General features: G+C 42.7%; 1 protein-coding gene across 8 annotated transcripts in view; it reads left to right on the top strand.

Annotated features, from left to right (window-relative positions):
* LOC136789457 (secretory carrier-associated membrane protein 1-like) overlaps nucleotides 1-13,589 on the top strand; it is a 69,871-nt gene that overhangs the window by 19,362 nt on the left and 36,920 nt on the right. For 4 of the 8 annotated variants that reach the window (XM_066989516.1, XM_066989517.1, XM_066989518.1 and 1 more), the window contains exons 2-5: nucleotides 4,176-4,343; nucleotides 5,355-5,453; nucleotides 5,718-5,829; nucleotides 8,518-8,646. In XM_066989516.1, the coding sequence (XP_066845617.1) occupies nucleotides 4,176-4,343; nucleotides 5,355-5,453; nucleotides 5,718-5,829; nucleotides 8,518-8,646 (508 nt within the window). The other 4 variants (XM_066989520.1, XM_066989521.1, XM_066989522.1 and 1 more) reach the window with 3 other exon arrangements.

Raw genomic sequence — 13,589 nt, forward strand, 5'->3', positions numbered from 1 at the left:
TCCAATACATTCTAATTAATCACCATTTTCATCTATGATATATAGCAATCATGGTAGTGATGACATACAGTATTATATAATCATTAACATACTACAATTCAACTCATGGGCTATTCTCACCCAGTATCAAATCCCCTTGAGGTACACACCGGACTTCCCCATTCTTTTGCATTACCCACCAAGTGCATCCAGGTCCCTGAGCAAAAGCAATTCCACGAATGGGTTTGCCTTTTCCTGAGGCAGGAGTAGCCCAGACTGTTTTACCCAGCATGTTTCTTACGTGCACTACAGGAACTTTATCCCCTTCTACAGTGCGTAACAGGTTTGATTGGGCAGGTCCAGCTCGGTTGGCAGATCCCCTGGTATTGACTAACCAGGTGGCCTTTGCCAAATGCGTGTCCCAATTTTTGAATGTCCCAGCACCCATTGCTTTCAGTGTAGTCTTCAACAGTCCATTGTATCGTTCAACTTTTCCAGAGGCTGGTGCATGATAGGGGATGTGATACACCCACTCAATACCATGTTCTTTGGCCCAAGTGTCTATAAGGTTGTTTCGGAAATGAGTCCCGTTGTCTGACTCAATTCTCTCTGGGGTGCCATGTCGCCATAGGACTTGCTTTTCAAGGCCCAGGATAGTGTTCCGGGCGGTGGCATGGGGCACAGGATATGTTTCCAGCCATCCGGTGGTTGCTTCCACCATTGTAAGTACGTGGCGCTTGCCGTTGCGGGTTTGAGGGAGTGTGATGTAATCAATCTGCCAGGCCTCTCCATATTTATATTTCAGCCATCGTCCTCCATACCAAAGAGGCTTTGACCGTTTGGCTTGCTTGATTGCAGCACATGTTTCACAGTCATGAATAACCTGTGCTATAGTGTCCATGGTCAGGTCCACCCCTCGATCACGAGCCCATCTGTAGGTTGCATCTCTACCTTGATGGCCTGAGGTGTCATGGGCCCATCGGGCTATAAATAATTCACCTTTATGTTGCCAGTCCAGGTCCACCTGAGCCACTTCAATCTTAGCAGCCTGATCCACCTGCTGGTTGTTTTGATGTTCTTCAGTAGCCCGATTCTTGGGCACATGAGCATCTACATGGCGTACCTTTACAACCAGGTTCTCTACCCGGGCAGCAATATCTTGCCACAATGCCGCAGCCCAGATGGGCTTGCCCCTGCGCTGCCAGTTGTTCTGCTTCCATTGCTGTAACCACCCCCACAGGGCATTTGCTACCATCCATGAATCAGTATAGAGATAGAGGACTGGCCACTTTTCTCGTTCAGGTGAAGGGGAAGATAATCTTTCTTCAAGTTGGTGGATCTTTTCAGAAAGTTTCTCCAAAGCATTCTCTTTTAGCTGGTGGACACTGGTTTGTTCAGGTGGAGGGGAAGATAAATTCTCTTTAAGTTGGTGGACCTCTTCAGAGAGTTTCTCCACAGCTGAGACACAGGCCTGTAGGGAAGAGGAGAGATTTCCTTCGTACTGCCGGAGTATTTTAGTCACTTCATTCACTGTGGGATTCTCCTCCGCTTTCCAGGCTATTATTGCCAATGAGCTGGCATATGATGATGGTGCACTCCGTACAAACTTCCGCCACATGGGTAGTGTACGCCGGACTGCATCTGGATCTGCGGATGTTTGTGCGTCGTCTAGGTCCTTATAAATTACTTCCCGTACGGCCAATTCCCTCAGGTACTGAATTCCCTTCTCCATGGTGGTCCATTTGCCTGGTAGACATACAAGTTCTTCCTTGAAGGGATACCTTTCCTGCACAGCTGACAGGAGACGCCTCCAGAGGCTGCGAGATCGTGCTCCATCTCCAATTGCTTTGTCAATGCATGCGTCCCTAGCAAGGGATCCCAGCCGCCTGGCTTCCTTGCCCTCTAATTCCACATAATTGGCTCCAGTGTCCCAGCACCGGAGCAGCCAGGTGACAAGCTGCTCACCTATACAGCGACCAAAATCTTTTCGCACATCTCGTAGCTCACGCTGGTATAGAGTCCGGGTAGTTACTGTTGATTTTTCGACATCCTCATCCTCATCTTCAGTCTCCTGCACCTTTGATGGCCCAGCCTCGTCTTCACTATGCCCAGACTTAGCAGAAGACTGTCTGCATTCTAAACGACCTGAGCCTCTATACCATTTTTTCACCTTGTCTACAGGGGCAACTTGCACTGCTACAGCTCGTTTCTCTGACCCAGTCACAGGGTCTGCCACAGGGGTTGGAATACCCTCTGCGGGGTCAACTTGCACTGCTACAGCTCGTTTCTCTGACCCAGACACAGGAGTGGGAGCAGCTGCAGGATCTGGAGCTGCTGCATGGGCTGGAGCGGTTGCGGGAGCTGGAGCTGGAGCAGCTGCAGGGGCTGGAGCGGCTGCAGGAGCTGGAGCTGGAGCTGGAGCAGCTGCAGGGGCTGGAGCTGGAGCAGCTGCAGGAGCTGGAGTGGCTGCAGGAGCTGGAACTGGAGTGGCTGCAGGAGCTGGAGCTGGAGCTAGGTTGCTAGTAGCATCAATTGCAGCTCGATAGGCACAAGCCAGACCCCAGCACGCTACAGTGATTTGTGTCACTTTGGAACTGCCAGAGTCATGACACCTTTTTTTCAAGCATTCTGCCAGCTTTTTAGGATTTTGCAGTTGTTCAGGGGTGAATGTCCAAAACACTGGAGGTGACCACTGCTCTAGAAACCTGCCCATATCCTCCCACACTCCCTGCCACTCGCAACTATCCCGCCTCAAGACAGATCTCCGGATGAGATTCCTAAGTAGTTGTTTAACCCTCCACAAAACCTGAAGCGCATTCAGGAGACATAACAACAAGAGCAGGCTGGTCTGAGTATCCCAAGGATATTCAACATCTCGGAGAACCACCGTAACTAGCTCGGGGGATAAGAGGGTGGTGGTGAAGGAGAAAGGGAGAGTGAACAGGTAGGGAAACATGTCTTCCCCTGTCCCCTTCACAGATTGGCTCCCTAACGAAAACAGGCAATAGGTGTAATTGCTAATAGTTTCCGAGATATGGGTTCCAAAGTATAGAGTCGACGTCAGTGCTGAGTACAAATACCAGGTTAAAGTCGTGACCAGATATTTCATCATTTCATAAGCCATTGTTACACCGCACAGTACCATAACAATCTTAAACCAGGGCCCGGAAAGGATAAACAGTGCAACAGGGAGCACATACAGAAAGTAACGCACCATAAAACTCAATTTGGAATGCAGGTACAGCAGACTGGAGATTAAGGCAATCAACATCGTGACTAGCAACTATTAAGCAGGTCCAATACTTATACCAATTTTAGTTTAACACACTCTGGTCAGATTTGTCGATATCTCAACCCTTCGTGCCCCACGTTGGGAGCCAAAAGGACTGTTGTGGTTTAACCCGGCTGGCAGCTAAACACCACACAGCCGTTCGCTCACCCTCCCCCCTCCCTCTCTTGGATGGGGGAGAGAAACGGGAAAGTGAAGCCGGTGAGTTGAGATAAAGACAGTTTATTAAGACCGGAATATAATAATAACAATAATAATAATAATAGTGATAATGATAATAGTATTAATAATAATAATGTGTAAGAAAACAAGTGATGCACAATGCAATTGCTCACCACCCGCTGACCGATGCCCAGCCTATCCCCGAGCAGCCCGGCCCCCACCCCGGCCAGCCACCCCTATATATTGTTTAGCATGACGTCAGATGGTATGGAATACCCCTTTGGCCAGTTTGGGTCAGCTGTCCTGGGTCTGTCCCCTCCCAGCTCCTGCTGCACCCCCAGCCTGCTCGCTGGCAGGACAGAGCGAGAAGCCGAAAAGTCCTTGGCCTGGTGTAAGCACTGCTCTGCAACAATTAAAACATCAGCATGTTATCAGCGCTCTTCTCATCCTAATCCAAAACATAGCACCCTACCAGCTACTATGAGGGAAAATTAACTCTGTCCTAACTGGAACCAGGACAGGGACTTCACACTTGCTTTGCACTAAAAGTGTATCTCATTCACACTGCACACAAGAGTCTCCTCAAATCACCCCAACGCAATATACGGTAAAGTTTGCCTTACCTCGGTCCGTGCACGGACTTCCTGGTCCATGTTATCAGCAATTATCCCTGTACCTGTGCTATGTCTGTGCTGTGTCTGTGCTGTGTCTGTGGTGTGTCAGTGCTGGCCTCCCTTCTCCCCAGTCCTTTGCAGAGCCTGTCTTCAGATTAACAGTCTTGGTCCTTTGTCGGCCATACCAAGACAACCCACCACCCCCGACGGGACCACTGAAATCAGCGGGGTGCACCTTCCTGTCTGTGGTGGCAAGAACTCTCTGGGAGGCGACAAGATCCCGGACAAGCCCCCAAATTGTGAGAAAAATCTCAATAATTTTCTTCAGACAGGATCTTCTGTGAAGCTATTTTATTTGCGATTGCAATGGCGGGTGTCCTGCAAGCAGGAGCACACAGTAAAAGTTTATCATAACTTTATATTCCCTATTACCCGATGCCTGATCACCTCCCCTGTTTCCTCATTGGCTGAGTACTACAGGTTCACAAGCTACTCGACGCTCCTCTATACCATATATGTACAATTTTATTTGACCAACCATTAATTTCTCCTTTTCCTTTTTTTTCCTTCTTCTCTCGTGACTAGAGGGCCCGTGATTTTTTTTTTTACTGATTTAGTACTGCTCATCCTGTTTTTCTTAGCTATCCTCCTTATTTTGGGACAGTGGGACCTTCCCCTTATCTACTTAACATACTCCCCACTGCTGTGCTGCACAATCACTTTTGAATATGCAAGGTTAGTGCAATTTTCCACTGCAAAAACACATTCTACATCAAAAACACAACTTTGTTTCTCACAACTGCAGTAAATAAATACTGGTGGAACAGTTAAGAAATAGATTATGTATCCTGAAATTGAGAATTTAATCCAGTACATTGTTTCTCTAGTTAACCAGGTGATATAAGCCTTTAAGTAGAAAGCTCTGGAAAACATTACTAATAAAAGACATAATATTTGAGAATATGAGTAGGTCAGTTAAATCCTGCAGTAACTTAAACAGTAACTGTTCTTATCCATATTCATTTTTGAACAAAATTAAGATTCTATTTACTTTCTATTGATCCACAAAATTCCTTGTGTGTTTATGGCAAGTAGTGCATTATAAAAACAACCAAGGAGAACACTGCATCATAGGATATAGTTATCTTATTTTTCCTAAAGGTTGTAAATATTGCAGGCAGCATATTAGATTTTCAGTTTATCAGTAACACTTTTTTTTTTAAAACAACTGGATTAGTTCTTATATACTTAATGAAAAGATGTTTATTAGAATAGGAGACTGTTTCCCAATAACTATCTCATTTTCTTAGCCTCCTTCAGGAAATGTGAAAATACCTGATGTACCCAGTACTCAGACAGCAATAATGAAACCAACGGAAGAACCACCTGCTTATGCACAAATTGCAAAGGTTTGTGTATAACTTTCAGGCACTAGAATGCTTTTAACTATAATTACACACTTCTTGAATAGTCTTTTATAAATAAGTGTTGCTTTCCTAATGATTTATGAAAATTAATACTGCCTTTTAGTAATCACTTATTTCATGAATTCATGCAATAGTAGGTCGGTCTTCATCCATAACTGGAGATGCTTAATTATAGAAAATAGACTTGGAATATTTATTTTTTGTTTGTATTTTTTATCAGTCTCTAACAATGCTTGTTTTGTTCAGGAGCATGCTTTGGCCCAGGCAGAACTGTTAAAGCGTCAAGAAGAACTGGAAAGAAAAGCAGATGAACTAGATCGCAGAGAAAGGGAAATGCAGAGTCTCAATCAGCAGAGGGGTATGCATGAAAAAAGTACTTTTTAAAATTGCAGAAATTTCACATTTTCTCAGAAACTGTTTTAGTTTTACAGTGACATTGTAAAGCAGATCAAAGAGGGTTTTTTATAATCTCTTCAGGAAGAGAAAAATGTGTCTCCTTTAGAACAGTGCATACAGTGAATAAAAACTGTCCTGTGCAAATTTTCAAAGCAAAAATATTTAAATGTGGCATTATTACATATTGTACTCTACTATCAGCTATTTTTATTCTGGGTTAATATCCAAGTAATACTATTGAATAGAAATGGAACATTTTGGGAAGAATTAAATGTAACTTCATAAATAACACCTCTGATTTATCTGCTGTCAGTATTGCTGTAGAAGAACTTTCCTGTTTTGAAATATTGGAACATACAGAGGTACAATTCCAGATTGCATAACTATTTAGTGATTCAAAAACCTCATGGAATTTTCTACCAGTCATATGGTAGGGGATTTGGGAGTGAGGAATTGGTATTCTTCTAAGGAAAAGAATCATGGTCCCTTCATTAAACCATTTTTATTTTCTTTGTATTATTTTTTCCAGTCTCTTTATTAAATCTTTGTACCTATTCTCCAAGATTATGATTTTTTGGTGATTTCCTTCTCCATATATCGCCCTTCACCTAATTTCACTAATTTATATTGATGGTCTGGATTGATTACTTGTCTATTCCAGGCTTTACTGACAGTTTAATTACTTTCATCTATATCTTAGGGACTATAACTCTGATACCCAATACATGTTTCAGAATATTTTTAAATGGTATTTGCTCTGTTATTAAGTTCCAGTTGTTCACATCAAAGGGCTTGAAGAGTGCATGAAGAATCTAAAGGATTCTTTAGGAAGGCTGAACAGAGAAGAGAGAGCTCTTAAAGCTTTAAAGAGGATGTTAGGTTTTTACCAAATGACCGTGTAAAAGATGCTGCAAATCGGGAATTGTATGTTGTGACTGAGGAGAACAATATTCTTTTCCTTTTGATTTTTTTTTTTCTTTTGCACAGTCATTTAAACTCCTTTCAAAACACTATAGAAGCATATTGATCACAGGGCAAGGTCTTTTGCAATAGTACTCTAGTTATTTGCATTCAAGTTATGATGCTGGCTGCACACCTAGGACACTGTCATCGTATGCAACTGACCACAGTGCAAAGATCTCAAAGCTTGTGGGTCTGCTCAGCCCAGTGCAGAGTTCTCTCTGTTCAGGTCCCGTGCAGTATTGCACTTGAGCTGATTAGTGTGCTGCTTCCTATTTCATCTAGTTCATTTGGGCATGTCTGAAAAATACTAAGACTGTCTTTCAGTTTTAGTTGAAAATTTTGAAACCTGTTCCACCAAGGTAGAAAAGCACATCAAATACTACTCTCAAGTAATAACCTGAATTACTATATCTGAATTTTTCTGTGACTATCTTGAAACTTGCAACCCTGAGAAAAATAACTGTATACTGTGGAATAAAGATCTGAGTTGTTATCAGATATTTTTCATATAGTAGAATGAAAAGTACTTTTTAATATGGATGGGCATATCACTTGATTGCCTTTTGTATGGTCCCTCTAAACCCCCAGCTCTGAAAGAACTGGTAAAAATGTTCAGTTGAAGAGGCATAAAACTCAACAAATACTCAGTGTTTTGGACCTGTTTGGTCAGAACTGTCAGCTTCATTTTGTCTGGGTAAAGAAATAATTAAATAATGCAAGTATGTAAGGTTTGCAAGTTTTCTTAACAGGTGAACTGCTAGTAAAGCTATGTTTGAAGATAGAAATTGCAAGCAAACACTTATCAGAATTTAAAATAATTTTGCCTTTATGTTAGTCTCTAGTCAGCTCCACTTCTGCAATATGGTGGTAAACATATCTATTGCATCCAGCATTTTAAATGCTATGATATAGGTTTGTTGTAGTTATCTCATCTGAATCTCTGAATCTGCACTTGATATGGCTTACATTCGTCAGAATGTATACTCTAGCCTGTGAGTAGATCAGCATACAGGAAATCTTTGGTGTCTGATACTCTGCTGTCTTTTGTTGTGTTCTCACTCTGTCCCACAATTTATATCAAAATATATTGATGCTGTAGAGCATCTTCTGGTGTTGTAATTGAGACCATTTTAATAATTGCCTTTCTTTAGGCTTACAGGCTTTTAAGCAAAGCTTTGACTGTAAACTATATTGGGAACTAGTTCAAAGAGTTAGAGATATCCAGGTGTTACAAATATCAGGATTCCAAGGATGGAGAATGCCTTTCAACCCCTAGTCTTTGTGTTCCACAAAGTGAGCATATGAGTATGGTGGGAAATGTGCATTTAAAAGTCAAGGAACTCTGAGAATGATTTTCTGCGCAAATCTGACTGTTTTGTCAAAACTCTTTTCTTATTACTTTATAGGAACCATCAGATGCCTGCTTAGTCTTTTATATAGATAAAATATTGTACTTTCCTTGATCTGTCTGCATTTCATCCTATTTTATTTCTGAAGTTTGTGTGAGTATTGCTGATAAAACTCTTGGGTCTTGGTAGCCCAAGTTATCCATATGCTTGTGAAACTTATGTACATAAAACAATTTGAACAAGCCCAGATGTGTATCTCTTTCTAGTATACAGATGTTAAAACTGTATTATAAAGCTGGTGGGGTTTTGTTTGTTGTTTTTTTTTTTATGATTTGCAGGTAGAAAAAATAACTGGCCACCTCTTCCTGAGAATTTTCCAGTGGGTCCATGTTTCTACCAGGACTTTTCTATAGACATTCCTGTAGAATTCCAGAAGACAGTAAAGATTATGTACTATTTGTGGATGTGTAAGTACTTTTTTAAAGAAAAAGCAAAGTGCCTATTCAAACTTGAAACATGCCTGATAATTTGGCTTTTGCAACATCTGCAATGAAATATTTTAAAATCTGGAAGTTAAATGTTAAAGTGAAATCTTTTTGTTAGCTTCAATTTTCAAAGTACTTTATTATTTCATAGAAACTTCCATGGAAAAAAAGGGGAAGGATTACCCTAAAGCAGTTTGGTTATAGTATATTGCAGTTTTCTATTTTAAATATCCCTGTTGTTGTAAAATGAGCTTTGACAATTTATTACCTTAGAAATAATTTTACCATTTTTAAAATCAGCTTATATATTAAGAAATATAATTCACTATCAGTGTTAATAGACTTACAAATTTTAAAAGTGTAATATCCATGTGCCTTAATATGCATAGCTTTAGTTTAGTGTAGAGTATAATATAGACTTAATATCATTTTAGTTTGTTAAAAAAATAGCATAAAGGAAATTAGCTGAACAATCAGTCCATGTTGGAACTATCCCTTGTACACCGAGCATGCTCTAAACAATCTTTGGGAGGTTAGTTTTGCCTTCATTCAGGTGCTGTGTTTTGATTGGAGAAATGCTGGATGAATCAATTGTACACATACCATGAGGTTTGTTTCTTCTGTCTTGTCTTGTGTGATGAGTGCCTAAGAAGTACCTTCAGACTGAGGAAATTCCAAAGATTTAGGTGCTTTGATGCCATTAATATATTTTTAGCATACTAAGGGGATGTGAATTTCAGAACTTTTCTGTATTTTTCTCTAGGTTCCAGATTTTGCAAATGTGTATAATTTTACCTGTTAATCTGGTAATTTTATTATTGATTGAAACAAGGAAGCAGTGACATAGCATTTCAAAATAAATATAAATTTTGCTCTCATAATAAACTGACAGATTTTCTTCTAGGTAGACTGAGATTTTAACTAAGTCCTCTTGCTTTTTCTTTAGCTTTCATACTCTCTGATTTAGGATTTCTCAGGAAGGAAGGAAGCAGGCATAATAAAGGAAAAGAAAGACAAAATCTATTTCAGGCTAAAAAAAATGATTGAGTACAGAACTCTGTGCCTTCGGGCTGGCTGTTGAATCAATCCTTGTGATTCTTCTTTCCCAGGAATGTATCTACATGATATGGCTCATACTTCATTAGAGTGGTTATGCTTCCTCAGTGGAGGCACTCATTAACACAGCAAACTAACCTGCTTCTGCTTGCTGTTGTACTTCTATTTTATTTCCTCTTCCAAATCTTCGTAGGTCTTGTAAGGCTTAGGGGTCTGTGAACATAATCACATTTGGATAAATCTAGTATCGGCTGCTCAAGACTTTGTAAAGTAGGTTAGTTTTCCTGGCCCTTTTTAGCAGCCCTGAGAACTTCATTTTTTGTGTTGCCTTGGTTAGTAGCAATTTCAATATCTTTAGTCTTGGCCTTTATTGTTTCTGAAGAAACTTTTAAAAATCTTTTTCACATCTATATGCACTTCCAGGGATGGGGCATCCACAACCTCTCTGGGCAACCTGTTCCAGTGCCTCACCACCCTCTGAGTGAAGAGTTTCCTCCTAACCTCTAAGCTAAATCTCCCCTCTTTTAGTTTAAAACCGTTCCTCCTTGTCCTGTCATTATCCTATTGAGCAAAGAATCGCTCTCCACCTTTTTTAAGCCCCCTTTAGGTATTGAAAAGCTGCAATGAGGTCTCCTTGGAGCCTTCTCTTCTTCAGGCTGAACATCCCCAGCTCTCAGCCTTTCTTCACAGTAGAGGTGCTCCAGCCCTTTGATCACCTTCATGGCCCTCCTCTGGACTCATTGTAATATGTCTATGTCCTTCTTGTGCTGGGGGCCCCAGACCTGGATCACAGAATAACACAATCACAGAATGTTAGGTATTGGAAGGGATCTTGAAAGATCATCTAGTCCAGTCCCCCTGCTGGTGCAGGAACACCTAAATCATGTCACACAGGAACACGTCCAGGCGGGTTTTGAAAGTCTCCAGAGAAGGAGATGCCACAACCCCCCTGGGCAGCCTGTTCCAGTGTTCTGTCACCCTCACTGTAAAAAAGTTTTTTCTCATATTTAAGTGGAACCTCCTATGTTCCAGCTTGCACCCATTGCCCCTTGTCCTATCATTGGATGTCACCAAGAAGAGCCTGGCTCCATCCTCCTGACACTCACCCTTTACATATTTATAAACATTAATAAGGTCACCCCGTCTCCTCTTCTCCAAGCTAGAGACCCAGCTCCCTCAGCCTTTCCTTGTAAGGGAGATGCTCCACTCCCTTAATCATCCTTGTTGCTCTGAGCTGGACTCTCTCAAGGAGTTCCCTGTCCTTCTTGAACTGAAGAGCCCATAACTGGACGCAATATTCTAGATGCGGTCTCACTAGGGCAGAGTAGAGGGGGAGGAGAACCTCTCTCGACCTACTAACCACACCTCGTCTAATACACCCCAGGATGCCATTGGCCTTCTTGGCCACAAGGGCACAGTGCTGGCTCACGGTCATCCGGCTGTCCACCAGGACCCCCAGGTCCCTCTCCCCTTCACTGCTTTCCAGCAGGGCAGTCCCCAACTTATACTGGTGCCTGGAGTTGTTCTTGCCCAGATGCAGGACTCTACACTTGCCCTTATTATATTTCATTAAGTTTCTCCCCGCCCAATTCTCCAACTTGTCGAGGTCCCACTGGATGGCAGCACAGCCTTTCAGCATGTCAGCCACTCCTCCCAGTTTATTGTCATCAGCAAACTTGCTGACGACGCACTCCATTCCCTCATCCAAGTCATTGATGAATATATTAAACAACACTGATCCCAGTACCAACCCTTGAGGGACTCCACTAGATACAGGACTCCAACTTGACTCCGTCCCATTAACCACAACTCTCTGGCTTCTTTCCTTCAGCCAGTTTACAGTCCACCTCACTACCCGATCATTCAGACCACTTTCCCAGTTTAGCTGCGAGGATGCTGTGGGAGACGGTGTCAAAGGCTTTACTGAAATCAAGATAGACCACATCCACTGCCTTTCCATCATCTATCCACCTGGTTATATCCTCATAAAAGGCTATCAGGTTGGTCAAGTACGACTTCCCCTTGGTGAAGCCATGTTGACTGCCCCTAATGACCCTTTTATCTTTGATATGACTGGAGACAACGCCAAGGATAAATTGTTTCATCACCTTACCAGGGATGGAGGTGAGGCTGACCGGTCTATAGTTACCCGGGTCCTCTTTCTTGCCCTTTTTGAGGACCGGAGTGACATTTGCTCTTCTCCAGTCCTCAGGCACCTCTCCCGATGCCCATGACTTACCAAAGATGATGGAGAGTGGCCTAGCAATGACTTCCGCCAGCTCCCTCAGCACGCGCGGATGCATCCCATCAGGATCCATGGACTTGTGGATGTCCAGATTGCTTAATTGGTCCTTAACCCAGCCCTCATCAACCAAGGCAAACTCCTCCTTTATTCCGACTTCCTCTGCGGCCTCAGGGGTATGGGGTTCCTCAGGAGAGCCTCTGGCATTATAGACAGAGACAAAGAAGGTATTCAGTAACTCTGCCTTCTCTTTATCTTCTGTCACCAGGGCACCCACCTTGTTCACTAGTGGGCCTACATTGCCTCTAGTGTTAGTTTTATCCACAGTGTATTTGAAGAAGCCCTTTCTGTTGTCCTTCACCCCTCTTGCAAGGTTTAATTCTAAGGAGGCCTTAGCTTTCCTAGTTGCCTCCCTACATCCTCTGACAACAGCTTTATATTCCTCCTAAGTGGCCAGTCCCTCCTTCCATGATCTGTAGACTCTCCTCTTCCACTTGAGTTTGCCCAGCAATTCCCTGTTTAACCATGCAGGTCTCCTGGCTCCCTTTCCTGACTTCCTACCTGTTGGGATGCTCTGTTCTTGAGCTCGGAAGAAGCAGTCCTTGAACACTAACCATCTATCTTGGGCTCCTTTTCCTTCAAGTATCTTGTCCCATGGGATTTCCCCTAGCAAATGCCTGAAAAGGCCAAAGTCGCCCCTACTGAAGTCCAGGGTTGCAATTCTGCTCGGTACTCTGTTCCTGCCACACGAGATCCTAAACTCCACCATCTCATGGTCGCTGCAACCAAGGCTGCCCTCAACCTTCATCGCTTCAACCAGCCCCTCCTTGTTAGTGAGGACAAGGTCCAGCAGCGCTCCTCTTCTAGTTGGAACATCCACCATTTGCATCAGGAAGTTATCATGAACACATCGCAGTACATCATCGTGTGAAGCAACAAAGCAGAGGAAGCGTTTGATAAAGTGAAGAGAATAATCCAAATTATTCTGAAGGCTGGTTTTGCCATAAAATAAGATATGGTCAAAGGACCTTCACAGGAGATCCAGTTTTTAGGAATAAAATAGCAAGATGAATGTTGTCAGATCCCAATGGATGTGATCAACAAAATAACAGCTATGTCTCCACCAACTAGCAAAACAGAAACACAAGCTTTTTTATGTGTCATGGGTTTTTAGAGATTGCACGTTCCAAATAACAGTCTGATTGTAAGCCCACTTTATCAAGTGACCTGGAAGAAGCACAATTTCAAACAGGGCCCTAAGCAAGAACAAGCCTTTGAAGAAATAAAATGGGAGATAGTTCATGCAGTATCCCTTGGGCCAGTCTGGGCAGGACAAGAGGTAAAAAATGTGCTCTATGCTACAGCCAGGGAGAAAGGCCCCACATGGACCCTCTGGCAGAAAGCACCAAGGGAGACTCAAGGTCGACCCTTAGTGTTTTGGAGTTGAGGATACAGAGGATTCAAGGCTCGCTATACTCCAACTGGAATAAGAGATTTTGGCAGCATATGAAGGGACACCATTGCACAAATTATGCATGACTGTGAAACATGCGCCACAGTCAAGCAAGCCAGGGGGTTAAAGCCTCTTTGGTATGAAGAATAGATTTTGATGGCTCTGAGCAAAGTA

This window comes from Anser cygnoides, unplaced genomic scaffold (assembly GCF_040182565.1).
Source record: "Anser cygnoides isolate HZ-2024a breed goose unplaced genomic scaffold, Taihu_goose_T2T_genome scaffold_46_1, whole genome shotgun sequence".
Taxonomy (NCBI): domain Eukaryota; kingdom Metazoa; phylum Chordata; class Aves; order Anseriformes; family Anatidae; genus Anser; species Anser cygnoides.